Source organism: Lycium barbarum, chromosome 6 (genome assembly GCF_019175385.1).
Source record: "Lycium barbarum isolate Lr01 chromosome 6, ASM1917538v2, whole genome shotgun sequence".
Taxonomy (NCBI): Eukaryota; Viridiplantae; Streptophyta; class Magnoliopsida; order Solanales; family Solanaceae; genus Lycium; species Lycium barbarum.
Genome location: NC_083342.1, coordinates 2,876,512 through 2,901,423, shown reverse-complemented (window position 1 = coordinate 2,901,423; position 24,912 = coordinate 2,876,512). Strand labels below are relative to the sequence as shown.

Here is a 24,912-nt window from a genome sequence, read left to right as displayed (position 1 = left end):
ATACCAAAAAGATATAAAAATAATAGAAACTACAAAAAAATATACCTCTAAAGGCACTCTCCTGCTAATTTCCTTTTCTTTTTCAAATTTACCAAACAATAAATATTTGACGAAAACTAAAAATATTAACTTTTCACAAACACCCAAAAATATAAAATAACATACTTAAGGGACTATTATGAACCTACCTCAAACTTAAGAAACCTTTTTGTCATTTTCTTTCATAAAAGTTTTATAGAGCTCGCTTGGATCGACTTATAAGCTATTTTCAGCTTTTTTGAGTGTTTGGCTGATCAGCTTAAAGTTATTTTGTGCTTAAAATAAACTCAAAAAAATAATTAGACTCATTTAACTTATCTTATCTAAAACAGTTTATAAGAAAAAAAAAAAATATAATTACCCCCATCATATTTTTCTTTTAACCTTATAAGGTGTTTGCAGCAACAGCATATATAAGGCATATAAGCCCATCCAAACAGGCTCATAGAGTAATACTAAAAGCGCCGTTCTTGCTCCATTCCAAAACCCAAACCTTTTTTTCTCTTCTCCATTAAAACTAACACCAAGTTTTGCGCCATTCTTTTCAATGGGTCGAAAAAGAAGCAATAATGAAGATGGAGAAAGGGAAAAGGAAGAAGAAAAACCCATTAAAAGGGTTAAAGAAAACAATGAAATAAGGGAAAGTATGCGTCCTTCAATGATTAAGAATAAGGAAAAAAGATCAGCTGTACATGCTAAGTTGAAGCAACAAAAGAAGGTTGATAAGAGGAAGAAAGTTAAAGCTCGTGAAGCTGCTGAGAAAAAAGCACTTGAGCTAGGTGAAGAGGTAAAAAAATTTTTTTGATGAAATTTACATTTTTTACTGAAATTTACAGTTCTTTTTACTGTTTTGGAGGTTCTTTTTTTTTTCCCTGTTGGATTTGTGAATTGACATTTTGGGGTTGTTTATTTATGCTAATTAATTGATGGGTCGATGTTATTTTTGTGAAATTTACAGTTTTTTTATTTTTTTTTTATTTTTTTTTTTACTGTTTTGGGCGTTTATGGTTTTGGAGGATCTTTTTTTCCTGTTGGATTTGTGAATGAGCATTTTGGGGTTGTTTATTTATGCTAATTAATTGATGGGTCAATGTTATTTTTGTGAAATTTACAATTTTTTTTTTTACTGATTGGGGGTTTAGGGTTTTGATTAGTGTTGAATTCGTGAATTGACATTTTGGGGTTGTTTCTTTGTGCGAAATAATTGATGGGTTGGTGTTATTTTTGTGAATTTCAACAATATTTGGCCTATAGTGTGTATTGTTTTGATTCTTGATTTTGCGGTTGGGGATTAGGTTTTTGGAGTTTTAGTGTTGAATTTGTGAATGGACATTTTGGGGTTGTTTATTTATGCTAATTAATTGGTGGGTCGAGGTAAAGTTGCTGCCATGTGACCAGGAGGTCACGGGTTCGAGCTGTGGAAACAGCCTCTTGCAGAAATGCAAGGTAAGACTGCGTACAATAGACCCTTGTGGTCCGGCCCTTCCCCGGACCCCGCGCATAGCGGGAGCTTAGTGCACCGGGCTGCCCTTTTTTTTTTAATTGGTGGGTCGAAGTTATTTCTGTTAAAGTTGCTGAAATTTACAATTTTTTACTGATTGGGGGCTTAGGGTTTTGGAGTTTCTTTTTTTGTGTTGAATTCATGAATGAATAGTTTGGGGTTATTTATTTATGCGAATTAATTGATGGGTAGATGTTATTTTTGAATTTTTTTTTGGCCCTTAGGGTGTAGAGTTTTGATTCTTGATTTTGCGGTTGAGCATTGTGTGAATATTTTTGTGAACATGCTGCTTAAATTTCCAATATCTTGTTCTTAGGGATTAGGGATTAAGGTTTTAGTTTTTTGGATTCTTGGTTTTCGGGTTGAGGCATTGAGCATTTTAGGGTTGTGTTTATTCAAACTGATGAACGGGTTAATGTTATTTTTCTGAACAGCCTCCACCAAAGATGGTACCCAGAACGATTGAGAATACAAGGGAGTCAGATGAGACTGTCTGTTTACCTGATGATGAAGAGGTTTTCCCTTATTTTTATTTGATTATCAAGTTGACAGAAAAAATTTCGTAGTTTTATTCATTGGAAGTTTGCTCGTTAAATATTTTGGTGTTCTCCCTGATTTGGTTTGAAGCTATTTGCTGGCAACGATGTTGATGAATTTAGTGCAGTTCTGAGGAAGGAGCGTACTCCGAAAGTATTGATTACAACATCCCGTTACAACTCTACAGTAAGCCTTTATTATTATGCTTCCTTATTGCTTTTTATAATTGATTTTGACTTTGAACTTGATTGAACAAATAAGTTGCCCGTTCATTTTGCAGAGAGGACCAGCATTTATTTCCGATCTTATTTCTGTGATTCCTAATGCTCATTACTATAAAAGAGGGACTTATGACCTAAAAAAGGTTCTTACTTGCCTTCTCTTATCTCATTCCTTTCATGTGGTGATATGGCGTGCCCTCATACTATTCGTATCTAAGGAGTATTTCTGTTTGTAAAAGTTTAAATTTTTTATGCTTGTCTAACTTCTTGCAGATTGTCCAATATGCAAATGAGAAGGAATTTACTTCTGTTATTGTAGTCCACACCAATCGCCGTGAACCAGGTCATTTTCTCCAACAATTTTTTTTATTCCTCTAATAATAGCCATAGACTGTTTTTCTGCATCCAGCCACCTTTCTCGGTTTCTTCCCTTGTCATTTCTAAATTGTTGAGTTGCCAGCTTGATCATTTTTATTATGTTGTTTCTTTAGATGCTCTTCTCGTCATTGGGTTACCTGATGGACCTACTGCTCATTTCAAGCTCTCAAAGCTCATGCTACGTAAGGATATCAAGGTTCGATAGTTCTCCTTCTAAATGGATCCCTTTTCCCCCACCTTTCCTGAAAACAATGAAGGAAAAGAATAGGAAAGTAGGGCCACTTACAAACTTATACTTTTGTCTACTGTAGGAAAGTTGCTTCTTTAAACTACATGTTACACGGCTACAATTTTATTACTAAATTCATACAGAAGAATCGAATGGCATGAGCCGGTCTTGACGATACTAGTCTGTAATTGATATTTCGACGTTATCTGGTCCTCTTAGAAATTACTAACATTTTCAAACAGATGATGTCGTGTCTGATTTTCAAGGGGAAATTTCATCCTATTGCATTGCCACATACCATAGTGTGTAACAGTTAGTTTGGTTTTCCTTTGCATTTTTTTAAGTGGTTCACGTGTATGTCCTATTGTCGTTGGACTGTGATAAGCAATCAGGATTTGAGGAACTGTATTATACAGGAGAAGATTGAGTGCTATTGAACCTTTTAAATTTGTGTAACATATGTTAGAACTTTTTCCTTATCCTTAATTGGCATGTCCTTTAAAAATAGTTCAGTTTTCCCTTGCCTATTTTTGGAGACTAGTTCATGTGTATGTCGTTGCACATGATAAGTAATCCGGAATCAGAGAATTCTATTGCAAAGGTTTAGAGTGATTAGTTCTTCTGCAAAAGTGACCTGTTTGTTTGCGGTTGTCCTACTTCATTGACTTAATAACTTTGATGTACCATGAATGGGGTTAATTTGAAGCAGAATGTACAACTAACGACTCCTTTATTGCTTGCAGAATCATGGAAAGCCAACTAGTCACAAGCCTGAGCTAGTTTTGACCAACTTCACGACACGCTTGGGGCATCGAGTTGGGAGGTAGAGTCGCTATGATTTTCTATAATTATTTGATAATTCTCATAATTGTTTCCAGAGGCTGAGTATCGAGATATTTCAAACATTCATGAAGTTTTGACACCTTTTGCTGATAAGAGAGAGAAATAACTTTCTTTAGATTATCGCTCCTGTCTGAGAAACTTACGTTTCAAGTGAATAACTAAGCTAATATATATCTGTTGCTTTTGTTTGTGTAGGATGATACAGTCACTTTTTCCACAAGACCCCGAATTTCGTGGCCGTCGAGTTGTGACCTTTCACAACCAACGTGATTTCATATTCTTTCGCCATCATCGGTATGTCCTCATTAACCCTGTGTAACCGCTTCTGTTTCTAAATTTGAATAGTAAGACTAACTAACATGTTCTGCTGATGAACTTATTTGCTTTTGTGAAGCTACATTTTTGAAACCAAAGAGAGCAAACAAAAAGAAACCAAAGGTAAAAAAAGCAAGGATGAGAAGAAGCCACAAGAAAGGACAATTGCCCGTCTGCAGGTTTGTGGTCCTGATTTTTAGGAGTACAAGGTTATTTTAAAGATTTAAAGGAGGACAAATCCTTGATGTTGGATTGGAAAGGAACAAAAATTCTTTTCATCAATACTGGATTTCTGCTGTAGTTAGACAAGTGTAGGTAGAATTTGTCTATCTGGAAACTCTTGACAAAATTTCTGCTCTAAAGGAAAGAACTTAATGGAGTGGAAACACCAACAGAGCAGGTGTTTAATATCTGTGAAAAGATATTTGCATTGGCATAAATCTTTTCGGTTGCTGCATGAGTATATATGTTCATAGTTTGTGCAGCTAAAGACCTATATGTAGCTAATTCAAGCCTAAATCCAAACAAGAAGGATGTCTAGTCGCTGTCTGAATGAAGTGAAAAAGATTCAACCCCATCTAATTAACTAAGGAACATAATTGAACAAAAGCATTGGTGAAACAACTTTGGATCAGGTACTAGTGGAATCCCAAGTCAAAATCTTATGTTTTTCTTTTCCATTTGGGGTGAAGGGAGAGGGAGTGAACTAATTTCATCTGTTATTTGGTCTTGGTTTTGTCCTTCTACCTATGAGAGCTATGACATTATGTTTGTCCTTAGTGGTCAATCAGTAACATTTTGGATGAATAAATATAATTTTGATGTCGACCATAGGTGACATGCTTCTATTTTTCTTCCATACCAGCTTTCGGCAATGAACATATATAGCCTGACGTTGATTTTGTGTTTTTCAACTTACAGGAATGTGGTCCTCGATTTACTCTCAAATTAATCAGTCTTCAACATGGTACTTTTGATACAAAGGGTGGGGAATATGAATGGGTTCACAAGGTAATCCATGTCGAAAAAATGATGTGTAGTTCGTATGAACTTTTTAACTGGAGCTCGTGTTTTTCCATACTTGATGAATTCTGAACTTGTTTATCCTGTTCTATTTCAGCCGGAGATGGATACAAGTCGACGGAGATTTTTCTTGTGATAATGTTGGATCTTTCTGCTATTGAAATTTCAAGCTCTTTGTATCTGAACCATGTAAAAGAAGAATATCAACTATGTGAGGCAGAAGCTAACTCCGAAAATTTTGCTGTCTTTTCTTTACTATTTTTGTTGGCTGGGGTCTCTTTTGTAATGGACGATCCTACAGTAATTTATTAATTATAAATGTTGGGTATTAGTCTTGGTTTTCACCATCACAAAATTTGTATGTGACCTTGAGCAACATGATGGTTAATTGACGTGAAAGCTTAATCCTTGTGAAGAAAAGTCATCTGAATGATACTTTTCTTCCCTTCCCCAGTACATTGACAACAATACTCACTTCTCACTTCTCATTTCATTTAAGTGTTTTAGTTTAATTGGATACGAAGTTTTAAGAAAGTAAGGGAGATTGTTCAATCTTGTGATGTTTAAATTAAACATGTCGTGTGAGATTTCGTAATTAAACAGTTGCTCCATTTTGGAAGTGGTATTCTTTTTGCACCATACTAACCGATGTCACAAGGTTCCTATTTCTCATGTAGTCGCAGTCAGTACAGTTTAAAGCTAATTATACGACATACTCTTTGTGATTTCACAAGTGGGGTGTACATAGACCTTACCCCTACCTTTGTGGAGTAGTGAAAAATGTTTTTGATAAACCTTCTGGTTTTTAGCCAATACTATAGTAATATATTTTAAAAGAACTTCATGAGATGAAAAGGTTGCCGGTAATACCCATCACTACTGGGAAGCTAATCCCAATAAACAGAGAAAATTGCAACTGAGAATAACAGAATCGACAGCCCTCAGGTACCATATTTTTATAAATAGAATAATTGCATGAAAAAAAGAAGAAGAAGAAGAAGAAAGGCAGAACATCTTTATAGTAGTACATCTCTTTGAAACACAAACTGTATTAATCTTTCTTCACTACATAATTGGGTCGCTATTTGAGTCTCTGACTGTGACCTGCATATATTGCTCCTATATCACCTTTAACATTACACGTTAAAGAACTTTTGACCCGAGTAAATAAACCCTGATAACACGTACAAACTTTTCCAGTATAAGCAAATTTAAGAAGCCTCTGCTACCAATATGTGCTCATCCTTCAGTAATAAGGCTTCTTACTGGTGGCCGATAGGCTTTTTTCTACGAGCACCTGTTAAAAGAAAATCCATTAATATTAAAAGAGAGACGTGGTCTTGAAAGATCAGATACGTACTAAATTACCTAAGGTAGTAACAACTGCTAGTTGAGCTAGAGATATTATACACATTGAAACATGAAGGGAAGGGAAACAAGAGAACAATCCATGAAGAAGAAATGAGGAATATCTTCTACAAAACACAAAAAGTTTAATTGCACTTGACAGATGATTAGCTGAACATAAAAAGTAGTCTATTTACATCGTTACAACGGAGATCAAACAGGAAACTCTTGAAAAAACGACTCAACCCCAGTTAATACTTTGACATTATATACACTGTGAGTCATGCTCTGTGATTTGAAATCTCTTCCACACTGAACATATCTTTTTTACTACCCAACACACGTAAGGGGTTGTTCGGTTTACCTTACCACATTAACAGAAATAGTCCCAACATAAAATCTGGTCATACAAGAAATATAGGCACCACATAACATAATACAACGTTCACTGCTCTTATTAACTCCGCTATCATCAAAACCAACACAAAGATATGAGGGAATCTATGTATTGTATTCAACGGGATAAAATGTGTAATAACATTATGTGTATTAGCAAATGCATGCAAAAGAGTAACTAAAGATATAAAAGCCCTGCCCCACATAACAATACCTGCAATATTCTTCATCGTGTAACAATTCCTACATGATTATTCACAGTATAAGCAATTCCTGCATTATAATCCCAACATAACTAGTTCGCAAACTAAACAACCCCAGAATATATTAACATGTTAAGATACTTTGGCTTATAGACTAATCTAGACGCTAAAATAATAGTCCTCTGATGAAAGAATGGAAAAGTTTTATCATTTCACTTGAGGAACTAAAGCTGGGCTTATAATTTTCCAGTATAAAACAAATCATTTTGCAAATTAGGGGCCTTGGTTTTCTGCATAACATCTCAATCTTTTGGGTTAATCAGACTGTATCTAACAGTTAATATTTTAAATTTATTGTGGAAAACATTAAAATCCAATAAGGATTTCCATGTACTTTAGATAATAGACAACATAAAAGCAGCTCATTCTAAAACAAGAAATTTTTCCACGGAAAACCGAATACACCATTTAATGCAGACACTGCCTCCTCTTCTCACATTAAAAATCAAGACAGACATGCCCTAATACCAAAAGGTCGCATGGTTAGTTTTAAACTAAATACTTGAATGAAGTTCTACTCTTTAATCCTTTGACACAAACTGACTAATATACCTCTATGTATCAGTTCGGAAAATTAAATACAGATAGTCGACAAGAGCATATGCAGGTAATTAGTTACTTTCATTGTTATACACATAGACCAAGTCTTTAAAGTGATATACGGATGGTGATAGGAGCATATATGATGTCTAATGAACACAATTTCTTCACTACACCATGGAGCATACTAAAAAATCTGATGCTCATTTTGAAATCGGAATGTAGCTCAGATGAAAGAGCAATAAACAATCAGCAACACATCAGCACACTTCCACTGAACACCAGTCCCAAACAGTTTCACATGTATCGATCCAACTAAATTAACTAAAAAGTACCATTGGAATTATAATATAACTCGGGACAGCCCAAAGCCTGAGATGAGAAGTTACATTCTCAGAACCTTACCGGCAGAGCTCTTCCTCCAGAGCACCTGAGTATCGATGGTAGTAAGATGTTCATCATCAAGTCGCTTCCATGTTTTAATAGATTTGACAGCTCCCCACCCTCCTTTTCCTGTTTTCTCCAAAGATGCTACTACCATCCTTGCCCTCCTTGACCATCCAGCCTTCCCATAAGCGTGATATCCAAAGCCTCCAGCATAGCAAAGATTTATGTCCATCAACTTGCCACAAAAATCATTTATGTGATCATGGCCCGCAAATACGGCCTTTACATCACCAGCTTCCACCACAGTAGTGAAGAAGCCTGAATTTATCGAAGCAGAGCTTATGCCTTCTTGTCTAACCCCAGTGAAGTTTGATGAGTCAAAGTTTGCATATTCAGGTAACGGAATATGAAAGTAAGCAAGGCCTGGAGCAGGAGCCTTCTTAGAATAAGTTCTCTGCATTTGAAAGGCTAATTGAATTAGTGTTAGTGCTCACAAGTGTGACTAATATAATATTTTTTAAACAATTAGAGATAAGTGATCAATATAACAGCACCAAATTAAAGATTTCACACATGTTGGCAACACTAGTTGCGGTACCTTAAGCTTCTTAGAGGTGCGTTGAAACCAGAACTGTTGAGAGGGTTTAATCCAACCATAACCAGGTATGGACGGAACAGTAGAGTAATCTCCACTGTCAAGGAAATACAGATTGAGAACGGACTTATTAGCCAGCTTGGAACCCTCGATCCCATGGACTTCCAGATTATAATTCCCAAAACCATCAATATCAGGAATGTCAGGAGGATTCAACTGAGATAAAGTATTTTTCATGCCCACAATATGTTTCATCACGCCTTCCCTTGAAAGTGTAGATTCTTGGTCATGATTCCCCAATATAGCAGTCCATGGTATGTTTGAAGATATTGCAGGAGCAAAAGCAGCATTCATGGATTTTACAGCATCCTTGGCATCAAATCCAAAAATGTTGTCCCCTGCAATGGTTAAGTTGGTTAAAGAAACACTTAACTTGACACAGCCAACAAAGGCCAAAGCACAGGAAATTTTTTTTAATCAATATTATTAAGCTGTCGTTAAGAGGAGACTTTTTCGTTGGTTGTTTATATACATGAAAACATGATAAGAATATGCTTTTTGAAGTCCTTAGATTTCAGAAAGAATTCAAAACGATGATTTGTTCTCTACATAAGGTAATGTTAGTTGCTCAATAAGTGATCTCAAACCTGCACTAAATCATATGGTCTGGAAAAAGTAATAACATAGAGTTTCGAGTTCAAATTTGAATGACATTTACGGATTTACTACGCAACAGCTCAACGTGCACTTTAATCCCTTACTTGCAACAAATCTTTAATCAATATAATGTACCTGGTTCTGAAATTTATAAACTTTTTGACAATAATCAAACTCAACAATAGCAAATGCGTAGAAGTGAAAAAAATCACACTCATTCCTATTCCTCGAGCAATAATAATGATGCTTAAGAAATACTTATTGACAACATTCAACACTCTAGCCTGTTTGGCCAAACTCCTAGGAAGCCAAAAGTGGATTTTTTTATTATTTAAAAGATGCTTATTTTAGAGAATTTAGGTATTTTGGCCCAGCTTTTAGGAAAACAATAAGTGTTTTTGAGTATTAGCAGAAGTTATTTTAAGAAGCTGAAAAAAGTAGCTTCTCCGATAAGCACCTTTGGAAGCTCGGCCAAAAGTACTTTTTAGAAATTACTTCTAACAAAATAACACATTTCACCATAAATAGATTTTGGAAGATCGGCCAAACAGGCTAGAATGTCGGATGCAGTACAAATTAGACATATCATGAAAATTACTACTCCCACCATCCCAATTTAAGTGTCTTACTTTCCTTTTTGGTTTGTCTCAAAAAGAGTCTTTTTCTGTATTTAGTAAGTTGACAATTCAGACACCATATATGACAAGTTTAAAATCATAAGATTCAAAGTACATTTTAGTACATTGCACACATCTGTAATTTAAAACCACATGATTAAAAAATCTCCCCATATACGTGTCCAATCAAACTAAAACACCTAAATCTAAAATATTACTCGGAAAAAGTGACTTGTAATCTAAAATATCAAAGAACCACTTGCTCAATCATCTAGAAACATCTAATAAATAAGGATAACTTAGTAAGTTATACCATGTATTTATTGTTTTTCTTAATGAGCGTGAAATGAGCTAAAATGACACTTATTTTGGGACAGAGAGAGTAGTACTGTAACACTCCCTCTGTCCCATAACAAGTGTCACCTTAGCCAAAAGATTTTGTCCCATAATAAGTATCACCTTAGGAAATCAAGACACAAATTGACTAGTTTTTTCAAATTCTACCAACAATAACAACCCAGTGTAATCCCACAAAGTGAGGTCTGGGGAGGATAATATGTACGCAGACCTTACCTCAACCTTTCTAGGATAAAGAGACTATTTCCGATAGACCCTCGGCTAAAAACATAGCCAATGAAGGCAGCAAAATATCAAGGTAAAAAATAAATGGAGCCACCCATAGTAATACACACATAAGGATAATACTCTACGCGATACCTAAATACACTACTAAAAACAAAAACAAAAAAAAAACTATCGATGGAAATGACAAGTTAAAGTAACATCTGAATGATGATTGGAGAAGCTACATAGTAACTTGGTATTATTAGATTCTCAATGTCAAAAGATTTACTATTTATGCATGCTCTAATTAAGAGAAAAAAATAATTTAATTTTATTATATCGGAATAATTTGGTAAACTTCACATAGCATTATTGATTTCTTAATATGCGAGTTTTTAGCTAAAGTGATACGTAATTAAGTACGTTGACGTGCGAAACGCAACGTCAAATGTGCACACAGTGACACGACAAAATCAAAGGAATAGAGAGAATTTATACCGGTAAAAACAATGAGATGAGGTTTCTCTTTGTGAATCATACGTATAATAAAATCAGTTGTATTCAGATCCGAACACGTGGACATCTGGTCAGGTAACACATCCTCACACGGTGTCATTTTTCCATCTCCATAGTGCATATCTGCAACCTGTAATATCCTAAACTCACCATTTTTAACGTCAAATCTCAGCTTTGTGAGTGGATTAGATGCTTTACTTAGTTGTAATAATGAGCTGAGAATTATGAGTATTAGGAATAGTTTTATTGACTTGGAAGAATTCTCCATAGCTATAAACTATAATCACAGAAATGAAATGAAGTGTGAAGAGAGAGGGTCCAATAATTGATGAACTATAGTTCTTGTGATGGAGCTATAATTAATAAGGATATAGTAGTATCATTTTGTCGAGTTAATAAATACTTGATCACGAGATGTTTTCTTGTCGGATTCTGCGTGACCAACTAGGCTAATTTATAGATAGTTGACTGACTTTAAGTTATTTATTAGGGAAGGTTTAAAGTTAAATTATTTTTTAAATATAGAAATATATTATTTGTTTAAGATAGAATAAAAAGAAAAGTGGATCACATAAATTAAAATAGATGGAGTAAAAAATTTCGGTTCGGTAATTTGGATTTTAGTTTAAATATAATGCTCTTTCCGAATTAAAAAAAAAAGTGTCCACTTACCTTTGTTTTTGTTCAAAAAGATTGTTCACTGTCCACTTATCAAATCAAGAAACAATTAACCTTTATCTCTTCAAATTGCCCTTTTTGAGTGTTAAATGATCAAATCACAACACGTAATTTAGTCAAATTTATCTATTTTTTCCTCTAGGAGTTAGAGCCTGTTTGGATTGGCTTATAAGTGGTCAAATTAGCTGTTTTTTTTGTTTTTTTAGGTGTTTGGCAAACCAGCTTATAAGCTAAAAAAGTGCTTAGAATAAGACAAAAAAAATAAGTTGGGGTAACCCAGCTGTTTTTTGGTCAAACCAACTTATAAGTCACTTTTTTTAAGCTAAGCCAAATAGGCTCTTAGTATTTTCTTAAGTCGTGTGCAAATGACTAAGTGGAAACTCTTTTTTTATCCGGAGGGAGTATATCATTGTTATACCTAATATTCGGTATGATTCAATATCTTTAAGTTCGATTTTAGTGTTTTGCGATATAGTAAATCGGTAACTATAGTTTATCCGACTTAAATATACATATACTCTTATATTAAAAAAATGTGACTTCAGCTTTTAAAAAACGCCTCAATTTTATTATAGTAACATTAGAAATATTCAAAAGAAAATACAAGAAGAAGGAGAAATGAAATGAAGTGTAAAATCAGAGAGGGTACAATAAAATCAGAAATGCTACGTTTGGACATGGTTTGAAACTCAAATCATGCCTTTTTGAATGATTTGGGATTTCATCCCATGGTTTGAAACCATGATATGAAATCGCATGTCCAAACTCCTAGTTAGTAAGCGTCTGGCCATGCCATGGTTTCAAACTAACGTTTGGACATGCGTTTGAAATCATGGTTTTAACTTTTTTAAATATAAAATTTAACCCATAAATTTATATTTTGTAAAAAAAGACTCATAAGTTGGTAGATATTTTTAACAATTACCCCCATAAATCATTTACCAATCTCATTAACTTCCACCAAATTTTATTTATGTCTACCAATCTTTTAATTTTGTAAAAAAAGACCCATAGTTTAATTTTATTTATTGAACTAAAATTTGATCAATTGATGTTGTATTTTTAAAAAGGTCTTCTAGTATTAATTTTGAGCCGGTTGTTATGAATTAATTTATTAATTTTATTATGAACTATGACTTGCTCATTTGGTAAGATTATATAAGAATTGAGAATATTTTGATAGTTTTCACAACTTGTGGGGTTTTTATGTCTATAAGAGAAAATACTCCTTAAAATATCCAAATTACATGTCTAAATATGATTTCAAACCATAATTTCAAACCATGTCCAAACGGGGCATTACTCGTGTTAATAAAAAATAACTGATCACGAGAAGACCAGATACTCACGGCATCTTTCGGATTCCTTGGAATTATCTTATCCTCATTCTCAAATTCTCAGTCTTGTCAGTACACTCGTGCTGAACTAGAAAATGATTTGATTTTTATATTCAAGTCTTTGAATTTAGTTTTATTCTTTTAAGTAGTAGTATCTAAAAATCTTTTGGAGTGGCGTGACAATAGAATTGGTTAAACACATAGATAATTATTTGAAGTTTTCAAAAAGATTTATTTGAACACTTACAATAAAAAGTACTCTATATATCCTATTGAACACTGGACTCGTTTGGCCACAAGAATTATTCACTTTTTTCCGATTTTTTTTTTCATTTTTTTCCAGAATCATCATTTGACCATGAAAATTTCAAATACAACTTGAAGTTGTATTCCGGAATTTGAAAAAGAAGAAAAACTTGTTTTTCAAGTTTTTCACAACTAAAACAACTACATTTCAACAACAAAATACAATTTCAAAAACTATAGCCAAACACAACTCCAACTCCAAAATTTCAAAAAAAGTGAAAAAGCTTTTTATTTCTATGGCCAAACGCCTACTTAATATTAGTAGAAAATATATATAGAAGTTCTCCAAGTCTCACACTAATCTCTATTTCGGCCATAATATAAGTGCTATGACGACTAAACCTTAGTTTCAACTCGTTATTATCTCAGATACTAGATGTCCACTCTCCTCCATAATACTTTTTAACGCAACCTCCTTTCAATGTTCTCTAGTTACAATAGAGAAGAACTAGAGAAGTTAATGTTTTACCTTCTTTATTGAACATTTGAGAAGTTAATGTTTTACCTTCTTTTTCTTGTTCTTCGGAGAGGAGTAATGAAACTAAGCTTGAACATTCCTTTCCCTTTCTGGATTAACAGCAAAAACCAAATACACAGGAAATCATCTGAAAATCTATGGAGTGTTCAAAAGAACGACAAATGAAAGATAAACTTTCTGGAGATAAAAAATCGAAAGATAAAGTAGAAGAAATAATTACACTGCGAGAAAGATATTTCAAGACAATTAGAAACTCTCTCTTGCGCGATCAAATATTTGAGAAAATTTGTTGCTAGGATTGTCTCTTTCACACATAATTGGTGTCTAAACCTCTAGCCAGAAGATATACGTTGTGTACCAAATAAGATAGGCATCAGAATCTCTATCACCTAATAGTTTATCAATCAACCAATATTCAAGATTGCCTCACCCTCCACTGGTTACCAGTTACCAAGGCCATTCTACGTCGTCTTCTAGTTCTGCTAAGGCAGCCTCCTCAGCATATTTCTCATGGTAGATATCAATGTCACTATCATCTTCTTTTCCTGCATCTTCATGAAATCAGGTTGCTGATCAGTAACAAGAAAGATAAGTAGGATTATGGGAAACAGAAAACTTATAAACCTTACACCTTAATACTTACTCTGCACAAAATCTTCAAATAATTTTTGGTACAAAATCAACCTCATTGCTGCTTGTTTCCTTTGGTGTCCATTAAACAAAAAGTAGTCTGGGTGAGAAAAGCAGTAATGATTCCATGCTAGCTGATACACAGGCATATAACTTTCCATGACACAGTCTCCAGATACATAAGCACTAGGATCATTAGTGTTAATTGCTAGCTCGTTTGAATCACCACTTGGTGCTCGGGATAGATCTGTTTCTAGTGTGTCAAACTCAAGGTTAACTCCAAAATCTTTCATCTGAAAAGTATAACTCCAACCTATTATTGAGACATTAATCTCATCACCAGCTTCTAGATACTTCCCCAATTTCCAGTGGCATAAAAATGTCAAGTTTTCATTAGGTCCTGGAATGCCTATGAATGTTGGGGCGTAAATCCATTTGACACCCTTGGACACATTATTCAGTTTGATGAAGAAGGAATACCAGTTCCCAAGTTGGTTTTCACCCCAGCATCGAGATTTCTGGTGATTGGAACGTGAATATACAACGCATATATTAAGTCCTATAATCTTTGTATCAGTATGAGAATCCACTTCCAGAGTCAATAAGCTTTCTTCACCCTTCCTTCTGTACCAACTTGGGATCTCACTTCCAGGAAAATAAGTGCTGAAGATGCCAAACTCATAGAGTCCCTAAGGGAAAAAGAAGTATTTAGCATGAAAAATTAGCCATAGGAGTATTCTCCTTCCCTTTTTTTTTTTTTTTTTTTTTAACATTTGTTTTTAATTGTAGGGCTGGTATTAGTAGAAAAGAAAGCTTACAAGACAGACAAAAATCATTTGACAGACAAAGCTTACCTGCACTGAATATATCCTTTTTGTGTTGGTAAGCCTGTTAAATAGTTCCACATCTGTATTTTGTATATCATCCAGGTTGAGATGGTTCAAAGTGTTTACCATTTCCTCTTTGAAATTACTTATCGGCTCCAGCTTGAACAGTCCAGGAATCTCAGTTAGTTTCTCACTGCCTCTAACATCCAAGAATAGTGTATGAGTCTCCAATAGATTTGTAACTCTTTCTAGTGATGTGCATTCTGTAGCCTTCAGCTTGATGAGCCTTGAAGGAAGATTGGGTAGCGATTGGAGGCTTGGGCATGCGTCTAGCCAAAGGTCCTGAAGCATACTCAGATTTGTGATACTCTGTGGAAGGTTAGAAATCAGGTTTCCACTTAGATTTAGGTGTCGTAATGAGAAAAGGTTGTTAACACCAAGTGACAAAGCATCATCTGTTAGCTTGCATTTTGCCAGACTTAAGCTAACCAGGGAACTTGATAAAGAATACAATGAAAAGTTATCATAATCTGGGGATTTTTTTAATTTTGATGACCAAGATTGCCAGAGTGCAACCCATGATTTCTTGTGATTGTAGTTAATTTCATCTGCGTGGAGGATTTTCAAAGATTCCAGCTTTCCTAGATCAATTGTTGATAGAGCAAGTTCAGAACAACCAGAAATGATGAGTGTTTCCAAGGACTTGAGCTTACAAAAGCTTCTTGGAAGATTCGTCAGATTCTTGCAGTCTCTTAGGTTCAAGAGAACAAGTTCCTCGAGATCTCCAATCGATTCATGAATATGGAACAATCTTACGCAATCCTTCAATATGAGTTTTTCCAGATTAGGAAGCCCAGAAAAATCAGGAGTTCTTCTTAGGAAATGGGAATGGCTGAGATTGAAAATTTTTAATGACTTAAGCATCTGCAATAGCCAATAAATTACAAGTACATCAGGTCTATTAAACATATTAGTCAACTTTCCTACTGTTAATGCTAAAACTGAAAATAACATATTTACCCTAGTTCCCTCCCAGGCTTGTTGCAATCTGCTCCTCCTCATATCAAGAGCAACCAGGTTCTCCAAAGGAAAATCCTTTGGAATGGACTTCAAAAAAAATCCACGCCAATGGAGCAATTTTAAACTCTTAGGAAACCATTTGTAGCTACCAGTGAATTTTGTTTCTGTAAGCTGTAGAATTCTCAGTTTCTGCATTCTTGAAAATGCATCAATTTCAAACCGCACACCATTTGAAGTTTCTGAAAAAACGTTTCTGAACAGTTCAACAGCAGCTAAACTCTGTTGCCTTTGTGAATTAACATTATTTCCATTGAAATTTTGTCTGATATATTCCACTTCCTTCAGCATCCGGATGTCAAGAACTAGACCTTGGATTCTTTCAGTACCCTGAAGAAAAATGACAAATCATACATTGAGGCACATAGATTATAGATATGGATGATTGTGGGTTCAAAATCAAAGAGTCAGATTTCTTACTGTTTTCCCCAGCAATATGTTAAAGGCATCTTTGTGTTTCCAAATTCTGCTTCGTTTCCTAGGCTCCCAAGGGGATTCTTCCCGAATAATTCCTCTTCCCATGTCTTGAAGTAATTGATGCACCATCAGTTTGTTATGGTCAATCGCTAATAGGCATCTGTCAACAAGAATCTGAATTCCAACTACTGAAAAGAACCCACACCCATCAAGTATTGTTACTGCATAATCTTTGTCCTTACCAGCAAAGAAACAGACAATATCAAGGAATAGGTTCTGAACATTATCATCTGGTAGACATTCATAACTTATCCTTAGTTTTTCAAGGATTTTACTGTCTGGAATAGCTTTCAATTTCCTTAATGCACTTTCCCAAACCTCTATACTTGTATCACCAAGAGAGGAACCCAAAACTTTAAGAGCTAACGGAATTCCTTTACAATGATGTACAACATCTATTGTAAGATCCATATACTCTAAAGGGTGGCTTTCTTCACCAAATGCATGCCAACAGAACAATTGAAGTGATTCTTTGGCATCCAAAGCCTTTAGCTTATACATCCTACATCTACATGCTTCAGTAGAAGTTAATAAATGGCCATTTCTTGTTGTTATGATAATTTTGCTACCTGGATAAAACCATTGCCTCATACCAAGTACAGCATTTAGTTGATCTATGTTGTCTATGTCATCAAGAACAAGGAGGACTCTTTTGCAGCTGATGACTTCTTGAATCTTGATGGCCCCTTCACTGACATTGTATATCTTTTCAACATTTTTCCCGAGAATATTTGAAAGAAGTTGTCTTTGCAGACGAGCTAAACCATCGTACTTTTCTAAAACTTTTCTCACGTCTGCAAGGAAGCCGCTGCCTTCAAATCTATCAAAATTCAGGTTATAAGCTGTTTTGGCTATTGTGGTTTTGCCAATTCCTCCCATACCATGTATTGCCAGAATATCTACACTAGTTGATCCCTCTTGTAACCACAAATCAATGTCCTTGACTCGAGAATCTATTCCAATTGGGTGGGGAGCAACACTTAACATAGTGCGCCTCAATTTTCCTGCAACCACCTTGACAATTTCTTGTATAAACCTCGACTCATACCTGAAAATTATTCGATGACATGTTGCTGCTTACAATTTAGTGACAAGAATTGAATGGCGTAAACAGAAAAGTTGTGAAAAAGATTACCCATCAGCTTGATTCTGTAAGACCATTCCTCCCAAATCAGCAACTTCTCTTAAAGCAGCCCTCCATTTTTCCACCTTCTCCGTCCATTTCTTTCTCCTTTCATCATTCTCTGTTTTATATCTCTCTTCATACCTAAAGAAAGCTTCTTCAAAGCTCCCTTTCTGCTTCCTCACATCTGATGGATCCACAACATAAAACACAGGCAGAAGAAAATGCCCAAAAGCTCTCTTGCTTTCAAGCATATGGATGAGATCATCAAGACATCTCTGAGAAGAAGCATAGTCATTTGAAATGACAACTATAAGAACTCTGGATTCTTGAATTGCTTTCTGCAGCTTTTTCTCTTCTTCCTTAAGCTCTTCATCAGGCCTGAATGAGGGGATACCAGCATTTAACAAGGCTGTATGAAGATGATCTCCAAAGGTCTTGCTTATTTCCTTGCTTCTGAAACTTAAATATGCTTGATGAACAAACTGAGACATCTTCTTCTTTGATCAAGTCTGATTGAACTATGTCCTTGAAGTGAAGAAAAGCAATGGAGTACATGAGCTACTTAACAGTCAAAATTAATCAAGTTAAATATTCTGTCTTGAAGTTCCAGTCTGTCCTTTTTCTTTAACTAGTCCATTTTTGTAATAACTACTATTAAGTTAAACCAAGTGGGACTTATTTCCGTCCTTGGTGGATTGATGTCTATTAGAAAACTAGATGGTTGGTGCCCATGCAAGGCAGGGGCCTATGCCCGACAATAATTGTTTCTGTTATTTATACAGCTATAAGATTATAAAAGATGTTCGACACCAAGAAGATGTTTTGAACCTTCATTTATATACAGGCCTTGAGGAATAAAGTTGTACAAGATATCCAAAAGGTTATGAAATATCCACCATGTGAAGTTCGAGCATTTGCACATAGTTCACTTGCTTCATGCATCCCTTTTGAAAGTCTAGTATTCCGTAAACTTCTAGCGCCACAAATCTTCTTTTGCGATTGTATTTGACAAAATATCAGAACATGCTGTTACAGAATCTAAGCAAACATCAAAGAAGCAAATTCAAAACGTTATAATTGGACAAACCATCAAATACTAATCGAGTTCTAATTCAACGCTCTATCCTATGTAGAACTCCCAAAATATTAGAACCGCAGAACGCACAAACACGTAGCTTATTGGTCTTAGCATCCAAATCCCTATTTTCCTAAAGATTTGGGGGGAAAACGAACGGTAGCATCAATTTTTAGCATAAAGACTACGTTGTTACAAACAAGAGATTATAGCAAAATACATAAAAATGTATTGTGTTCATAGTTCCCAAAAGCACACCGCGTGACATAAAATTGTATCGAAATTTAAAAAAAAAAAAAAAAAAAGTCTAAACAAAAGAAACAACAATATCGATTTACCTTTAGTATCTATTTTCTAGACAAACTTCTCCTTGCTTTTACCCTGCGAACTTTGTTGCCAAATCTAAATGACTAAGCAGAGATAAATGTTTAGTAATAACATCCAATTAGACCTGTTAGTTACTATGTTCGTATGACAACCTAATGTATAGGAGCTTCATGATTGTTTAATCGAAAAAGAATCATAACAAAGCCGAATGGCTGGATGATGGTTCTATATTCTAAAGGTACAATGACCACCTTTTTGGCCTATGTTTCCTCCCTTGTCCTGCCTTAAGAAGAAGTCCTTATATAATTTGTCAATATTCACCAAACATAATTGGGAAGCGGAGTGGAGACCAAGACAGACAGATGATACCTTCCTCTATCTCCTATTATTCAAACTAACACAAAGAAAGCATGGGAGTTGTTCAAAGTGTTGCAGTAAGAGACTCACGGAGAAGATGATCAACCCAAGTAGTCTAACTAACATCGACCGGAATTTACTATGATCTATATACTTCTTAGTTTCCTCAACAAACAACAACTCATGGAAGTTTTCTATACCAATCGTCTAAATTTATAAGCTGGTCTTAAAAATGATACCAAATTTTATACTGTCCTTTTCTCAAGCACATCTTATACTTGCTTATACTAATTTAAGCTCTTCTATATGAACTTTAATTTCCAAGTTACCAGTCCATGTCATTAATTTTCAGTCAGTGATGCTCATCTTGTGCATGCAACTGCAGTATATTTACATGAAACAAGGAAACAAGGAAGTGCTTGTTATTTTGTCATCATAAAAGACCAAAGTGAATAAAAGCTTAAAAGTATATTTGGTTTGTGGATCACTCGGAAAACATTTGATTATATACATTGTATAAAGAATAATTGACTAAATAATTGTATTAGTTCCAAAGAATGATTAGGAAAACGCTGCAAAATATATGAAGTTTGGTAAAATAGAAAGCACATAGCTAAAATGAGGTGCCCATATTTATCTTAAAACACAAACTTATCAATTAACTGATTAAGACTGGATCTCTTGGCTTTGATCATAACAAAATGGAACAACCACGGGAAGGTACAACTTTTGCTATATTCTTTTTCCTCTTGCTGGAGTATCTACAAAAGCATCATATTTTACAGAATTTGCATAATGCGGAAATACTATCCAGGTGTAAGCCTTTCCAATCGAATTTCTGAAAGGCGGGAATCTTAAACGGAAAAGGGCCAAATATACCCCTGTACTATCAGAAAACCTCTTGAAGTGTTCTTTCAGCAATCTCTTCGAATCATACTCTCTGATCTTCTTCCAGGCCATTTTCTTTTCTTTTTTTCACAACAACAGAAACCAAATTATTAACAGAGACTCCAAATTTATCTCGTGATGGAGAAAAATTTGCAAGAAAGTTGGGATCTTTACCGTTAAAAAGAACCCAGAAGCTAATTCAAAGTATCTTTGCTATGTATGAAATATTTACATGTTATAACACAGGCTGAAATCTTGGGACTCAATTGCCTCTATTTATAGCTGTGATATTTCTATGAAATGGGTTTTCAGATATGGCTGCTGTAAATTATAATATGGGATAATTGGGAAACAGTACAAAGAAAGATACAGAAAATAGAATCATATATATTAGCCTGAAGTAGTTTGTCTGCTTGAAAGATGAAATAAATTAGGGTGGTCATGGTGGCGGTAATGGTGGTGGAGTGGAAGAACAAATAGATGGGAGGGGTAAAATGGGTCAGGGGAGTTGAGGTGGCATCCACCTCATCAAATGTCAGTGCCACGTGGGATTGAATGGCCACCTTGGACAAATTTAACGGATGAGGGGTATATTTAAACCAATAGTACAACGGTAGGAGTATATTTAGACCCAAAGTATAAGTGTATAACGAAGGTTATATATGACCCTTTTCTGATAGTACAGGGGTATATTTGGCCCTTTTCCGAATCTTAAATCCTCTGCCTTGACACTACACCTTATTTGTTTTATTACTACTTCATCCTTGATAAATACTTAACACTTAAAATCCAATAACAGAGAGTTTCTAAGAAGAGAAGTGTGCAAAGTTTCTTAAGCATAATGAAAACTATAGCATGAATAAAGGTCTTCGCCTTCTATTATCATATACCTTTTTGACAAGATAGAGACCAATCTGCTGGCAAGTAATAAGGAAAATGGAACCAAATACCTACGAGACAAAGATTGTATGAGTTAAAATCAACTTACAGAAATTGTTTAAAGCAAAGAAAACAAAACAATCTTTTTCAGTTTGCCTTAATAATTATACGACCTGTGATTCAACTATCACAAAGCAACTTAGTGGCAACTGGTTCCAGGTGGACCATAGCCTGACAAAGGGTTAGGTCCAATTTGGACCCCGATTTAAGAGGTGCCAAACTGACTCCATCAGCGATTTGAGATCTTTTTTTTTTTTTTTTTTTATCTCCAATTAGTGAGCAACTGAAGTTCTCATAGCATAAATATACCATCTGACCTTCTTTCTGCTCCAGCGAGAAGCAGAAAGAAGATAATTAGGAATAATTGAGTCAGCAATTTAACCAACTCTTGAAAAATAAATGGCTGAGGTGCTAACATAATCACCGAACAATTTACATACATATGTTATATGCTATGAATTTAGTGAATACACTTTACTGTTGGTCTATCAGCACAATTAGACAGTAAATGAGCTTACCAACAGAGTTTTTAAGTGTTGGACGAATTAAGTAGAAAAGGCATACCTGCAAAGTCCAAAAAGAAACAACCTTCAAAATATGAGTTATAGAAACACACGAATTCGGCTCTGAAATGAAAGTTTAATTAAATTATTACAGCACAAACCTCAAAGAGAAAAGGACCAAAATCATCCCTAATGTTTGGGTTTGGATCAAAATCATACATATTCTTTCACATGGTGCACTAATAGTACATTATGTTTGCATAAGTGGTGCACTTTTAGTCAAAATCCCAAATAAATTTAACGGAAAAGAACAAAAATGCCCCTGAACTTTTAGAAAAGGTATAAAAATACCCTTTATTCATCTATTTTGCTAAAACTACCCCTCAATTCAACTTTTTGGCTCATTTATTCCCCTTGACTAACGGACAACACTAATTTTTTTTAAAAAATAAATAAAATAAATTGCACATGACATTTTATTACTGAAAAATTGATTTATTCTTTTAAAAAGAAATCTGAAAAATCGTTATTTGTAGAATAAGGAAAAATAATTTTTCAACATCCATTTCTTTAAAAAAACAAATGTAGTAAGCCTTTTATATATATATATATAAAAAAAAAACAGAATTGGATTTTCATTTAAACATGTGGAATTTTTAAGTTTGGAAAAAAAAATTTAACGGGTGGAAACCCCATTTTTTTTTTTTAGAAAATTCAATTTTTAAATCTGAAAAACTGATTGTTTTTTTAAGTAAAATGTGCAAAACTAATACTCCATAATTTTCTTCTAGATTTAAAAAAAGATAGTTTTCTGGTTTTTTTTTTAAACACAGTTTTTCCATAAAAAATTTAATTTTTTCAGATTTTTATAAAAATCCAATGTTTCACATTTTGAAAAGAAAAAAAATTAGTGTTGTCCGTTAGTCAAGGTTTTACTCGTTAAAAAAAAGTTTTCCAAATTTAAAAAAATTCCAAGGTTTCAGATTTCTTTTTAAAAGAATAAATCAATTTTTCAGTAATAAAATGTCATGTGCAATTTATTTATTTTTTTTTTTTTAAAAATTAGTGTTGTCCGTTAGTCAAGGGGAATAAATGAGCCAAAATGTTGAATTGAGGGGTAGTTTTAGCAAAATAGATGAATAAAGGGCATTTTTATACCTTTTCTAAAAGTTCAGGGGCATTTTTGTTCTTTTCCGTTAAATTTATTTGGGATTGTGACTAAAAGTGCACCACTTATGCAAACATAATGTACTATTAGTGCACCATGTGAAAGAATATGTATGATTTTGATCCAAACCCAAACATTATGGATGATTTTGGTCCTTTTCTCAAACCTCAAACCTTAAGTTAAAATCTCAAATTACGGATGCAAAGAAGTAACATCAAAAAACACAATAATAATACAGAGAAACAGAAGAGACCAATAGTCAACACAGGAAGAAAATGAAAGAGCAAAGGAATAGTGAAGAGAGAGAACTGTTTTGCTTTTGAAGCTTGTAATTACTGATTTACCCTTCGTCGTCCATATGACCAACTCTTATTATATACTCCCCCGTTTCAATTTCCTAGACGGCTTATTCCCGTGCGCACGGGCCCAACACTTCGAATTATAGTGCATTTATATATATGTAGTTATCTTTGAATAGTGATTATATATATATATATATATATATATATATATATTATGTTCAAAACACGATTAATATAACATTGTAGTTTGTGCTCCGTATTTAAAATTTTATTATATTAATGTTTGCTACGAATATAAAATCGCCAAATTATTAATATTTTTTAAAAGAGAAGACTTGTTTAAAAGGAAACTATTTTCCTTTTTACCAAATTTTGATTTGGATAATTCTAATTCAAATTATTAAATTAATTTTACATGTTTAAAACGAAACAAAACAGAAATTGATTTTTTATTTAAACGAAGAAATACTATTTTTTTTATATTGCTTGATTTTGTTAATATGGGGTCCACTTTTTTTTTTACAGTGAGTTTGGAGATGGTGGGTTCCAATTTTTTTTATTATTATATTGCTTGATGTTGTTTAGTATGTGGTCCACCCTTTATGGGGTGCACCTTTTTTTTTTGTTGGATATTATTAGTTTGTACTATTTTTATGCATATAATATATATACATATATTATGTTCAAAATACGATTAATATAACATTGTAGTTTGTGCTCCGTATCTAAAACTTTATTATATTAGTGTTTGCTACGAATACAAAGCCAGCACTTTTTTTTTAACATTATATTTTTTTTTAATATGAGGTTCACTTTTTTTTTTTTTGGATATTGCTTGATTTTGATAATATAGGGTGTACTTTTTTTTTCCCATGAGTTCGGAGATGGTGAGTTCCACTTTTTTTTCTTCCTTTTTTTTTTATTGTTCGGTGTTATTTAGTATGGGGCACACCCTTTTTTTAAGGGACAACAGACGACGAAGCATGGGTCTAAACCCATGCTTTATATAGTTTTTTTTTTTTTTTATATTGTTTGGTGTTGTTTAGTATGGGGCCCACCCTTTTGGACATTATTAGTTTGCACTATTTTTATGCATAATATATATATATATATACTATGTTCAAAACATGATTGATATAACATTGTAATTTATGCTCCGCATCTAAAACTTTATTATATTAGTGTTTGCTATGAATATAAAGTCTGCACTTTTTTTTGACATTATTTATTTTTTTAATATGGGATTCACTTTTTTTAATATGGGATTCACGTAGCAAACGCACGTGGCAATTAATCCATCATTATTGACTTAATGAGATACTTTAAAAATTACATGAATATTGTTTGATTTTTTAATACGGGGTGCACTTTTTTTTGGACATTATTAATTTGCACTATTTTTATGCATATATATATATATATATATATATATATATATTACTACTAATA

The 24,912-nt window shown here is 33.8% G+C and overlaps 3 protein-coding genes across 12 annotated transcripts; 1 reads left to right on the top strand and 2 right to left on the bottom strand.

Moving 5' to 3' along the window:
• Positions 1-460: 460 nt before the first annotated feature.
• LOC132600466 (uncharacterized) lies at positions 461-5,417 on the top strand. The gene is made up of 11 exons (XM_060313658.1): positions 461-826; positions 1,975-2,055; positions 2,168-2,263; positions 2,358-2,441; positions 2,572-2,641; positions 2,790-2,872; positions 3,649-3,728; positions 3,944-4,042; positions 4,143-4,242; positions 4,985-5,074; positions 5,184-5,417. Exons 1-11 carry the CDS (start codon positions 587-589, stop codon positions 5,220-5,222), a joined length of 1,062 nt encoding a protein of 353 aa, XP_060169641.1. The 5' UTR covers positions 461-586; the 3' UTR covers positions 5,223-5,417.
• Positions 5,418-6,081: 664 nt separating this feature from the next.
• On the bottom strand, positions 6,082-11,334 carry LOC132600465 (probable inactive purple acid phosphatase 29). Its single transcript, XM_060313657.1, has 4 exons — positions 10,951-11,334; positions 8,618-9,012; positions 8,038-8,473; positions 6,082-6,383 (listed from the first exon to the last, which is right to left on the bottom strand). The coding sequence occupies exons 1-4, from the start codon at positions 11,234-11,236 to the stop codon at positions 6,349-6,351; spliced, it is 1,152 nt and encodes a 383-aa protein (XP_060169640.1). The 5' UTR covers positions 11,237-11,334; the 3' UTR covers positions 6,082-6,348.
• Positions 11,335-13,820: 2,486 nt separating this feature from the next.
• Positions 13,821-22,115, bottom strand: LOC132600464 (disease resistance protein RPV1-like). 10 transcript variants are annotated; one of them, XM_060313648.1, is made up of 9 exons: positions 21,604-21,976; positions 21,442-21,501; positions 18,733-18,942; positions 17,914-18,429; positions 16,722-17,826; positions 16,245-16,631; positions 15,252-16,148; positions 14,411-15,086; positions 13,821-14,318 (listed from the first exon to the last, which is right to left on the bottom strand). In XM_060313648.1, exons 4-9 carry the CDS (start codon positions 18,393-18,395, stop codon positions 14,215-14,217), a joined length of 3,651 nt encoding a protein of 1,216 aa, XP_060169631.1. In that variant the 5' UTR covers positions 18,396-18,429; positions 18,733-18,942; positions 21,442-21,501; positions 21,604-21,976; the 3' UTR covers positions 13,821-14,214. The 10 variants fall into 10 exon arrangements, with proteins under 10 accessions (XP_060169631.1, XP_060169634.1, XP_060169629.1 ...); XM_060313651.1 differs by having other exon boundaries at positions 17,914-18,422; XM_060313646.1 differs by having other exon boundaries at positions 18,801-18,942.
• Positions 22,116-24,912: the final 2,797 nt, after the last annotated feature.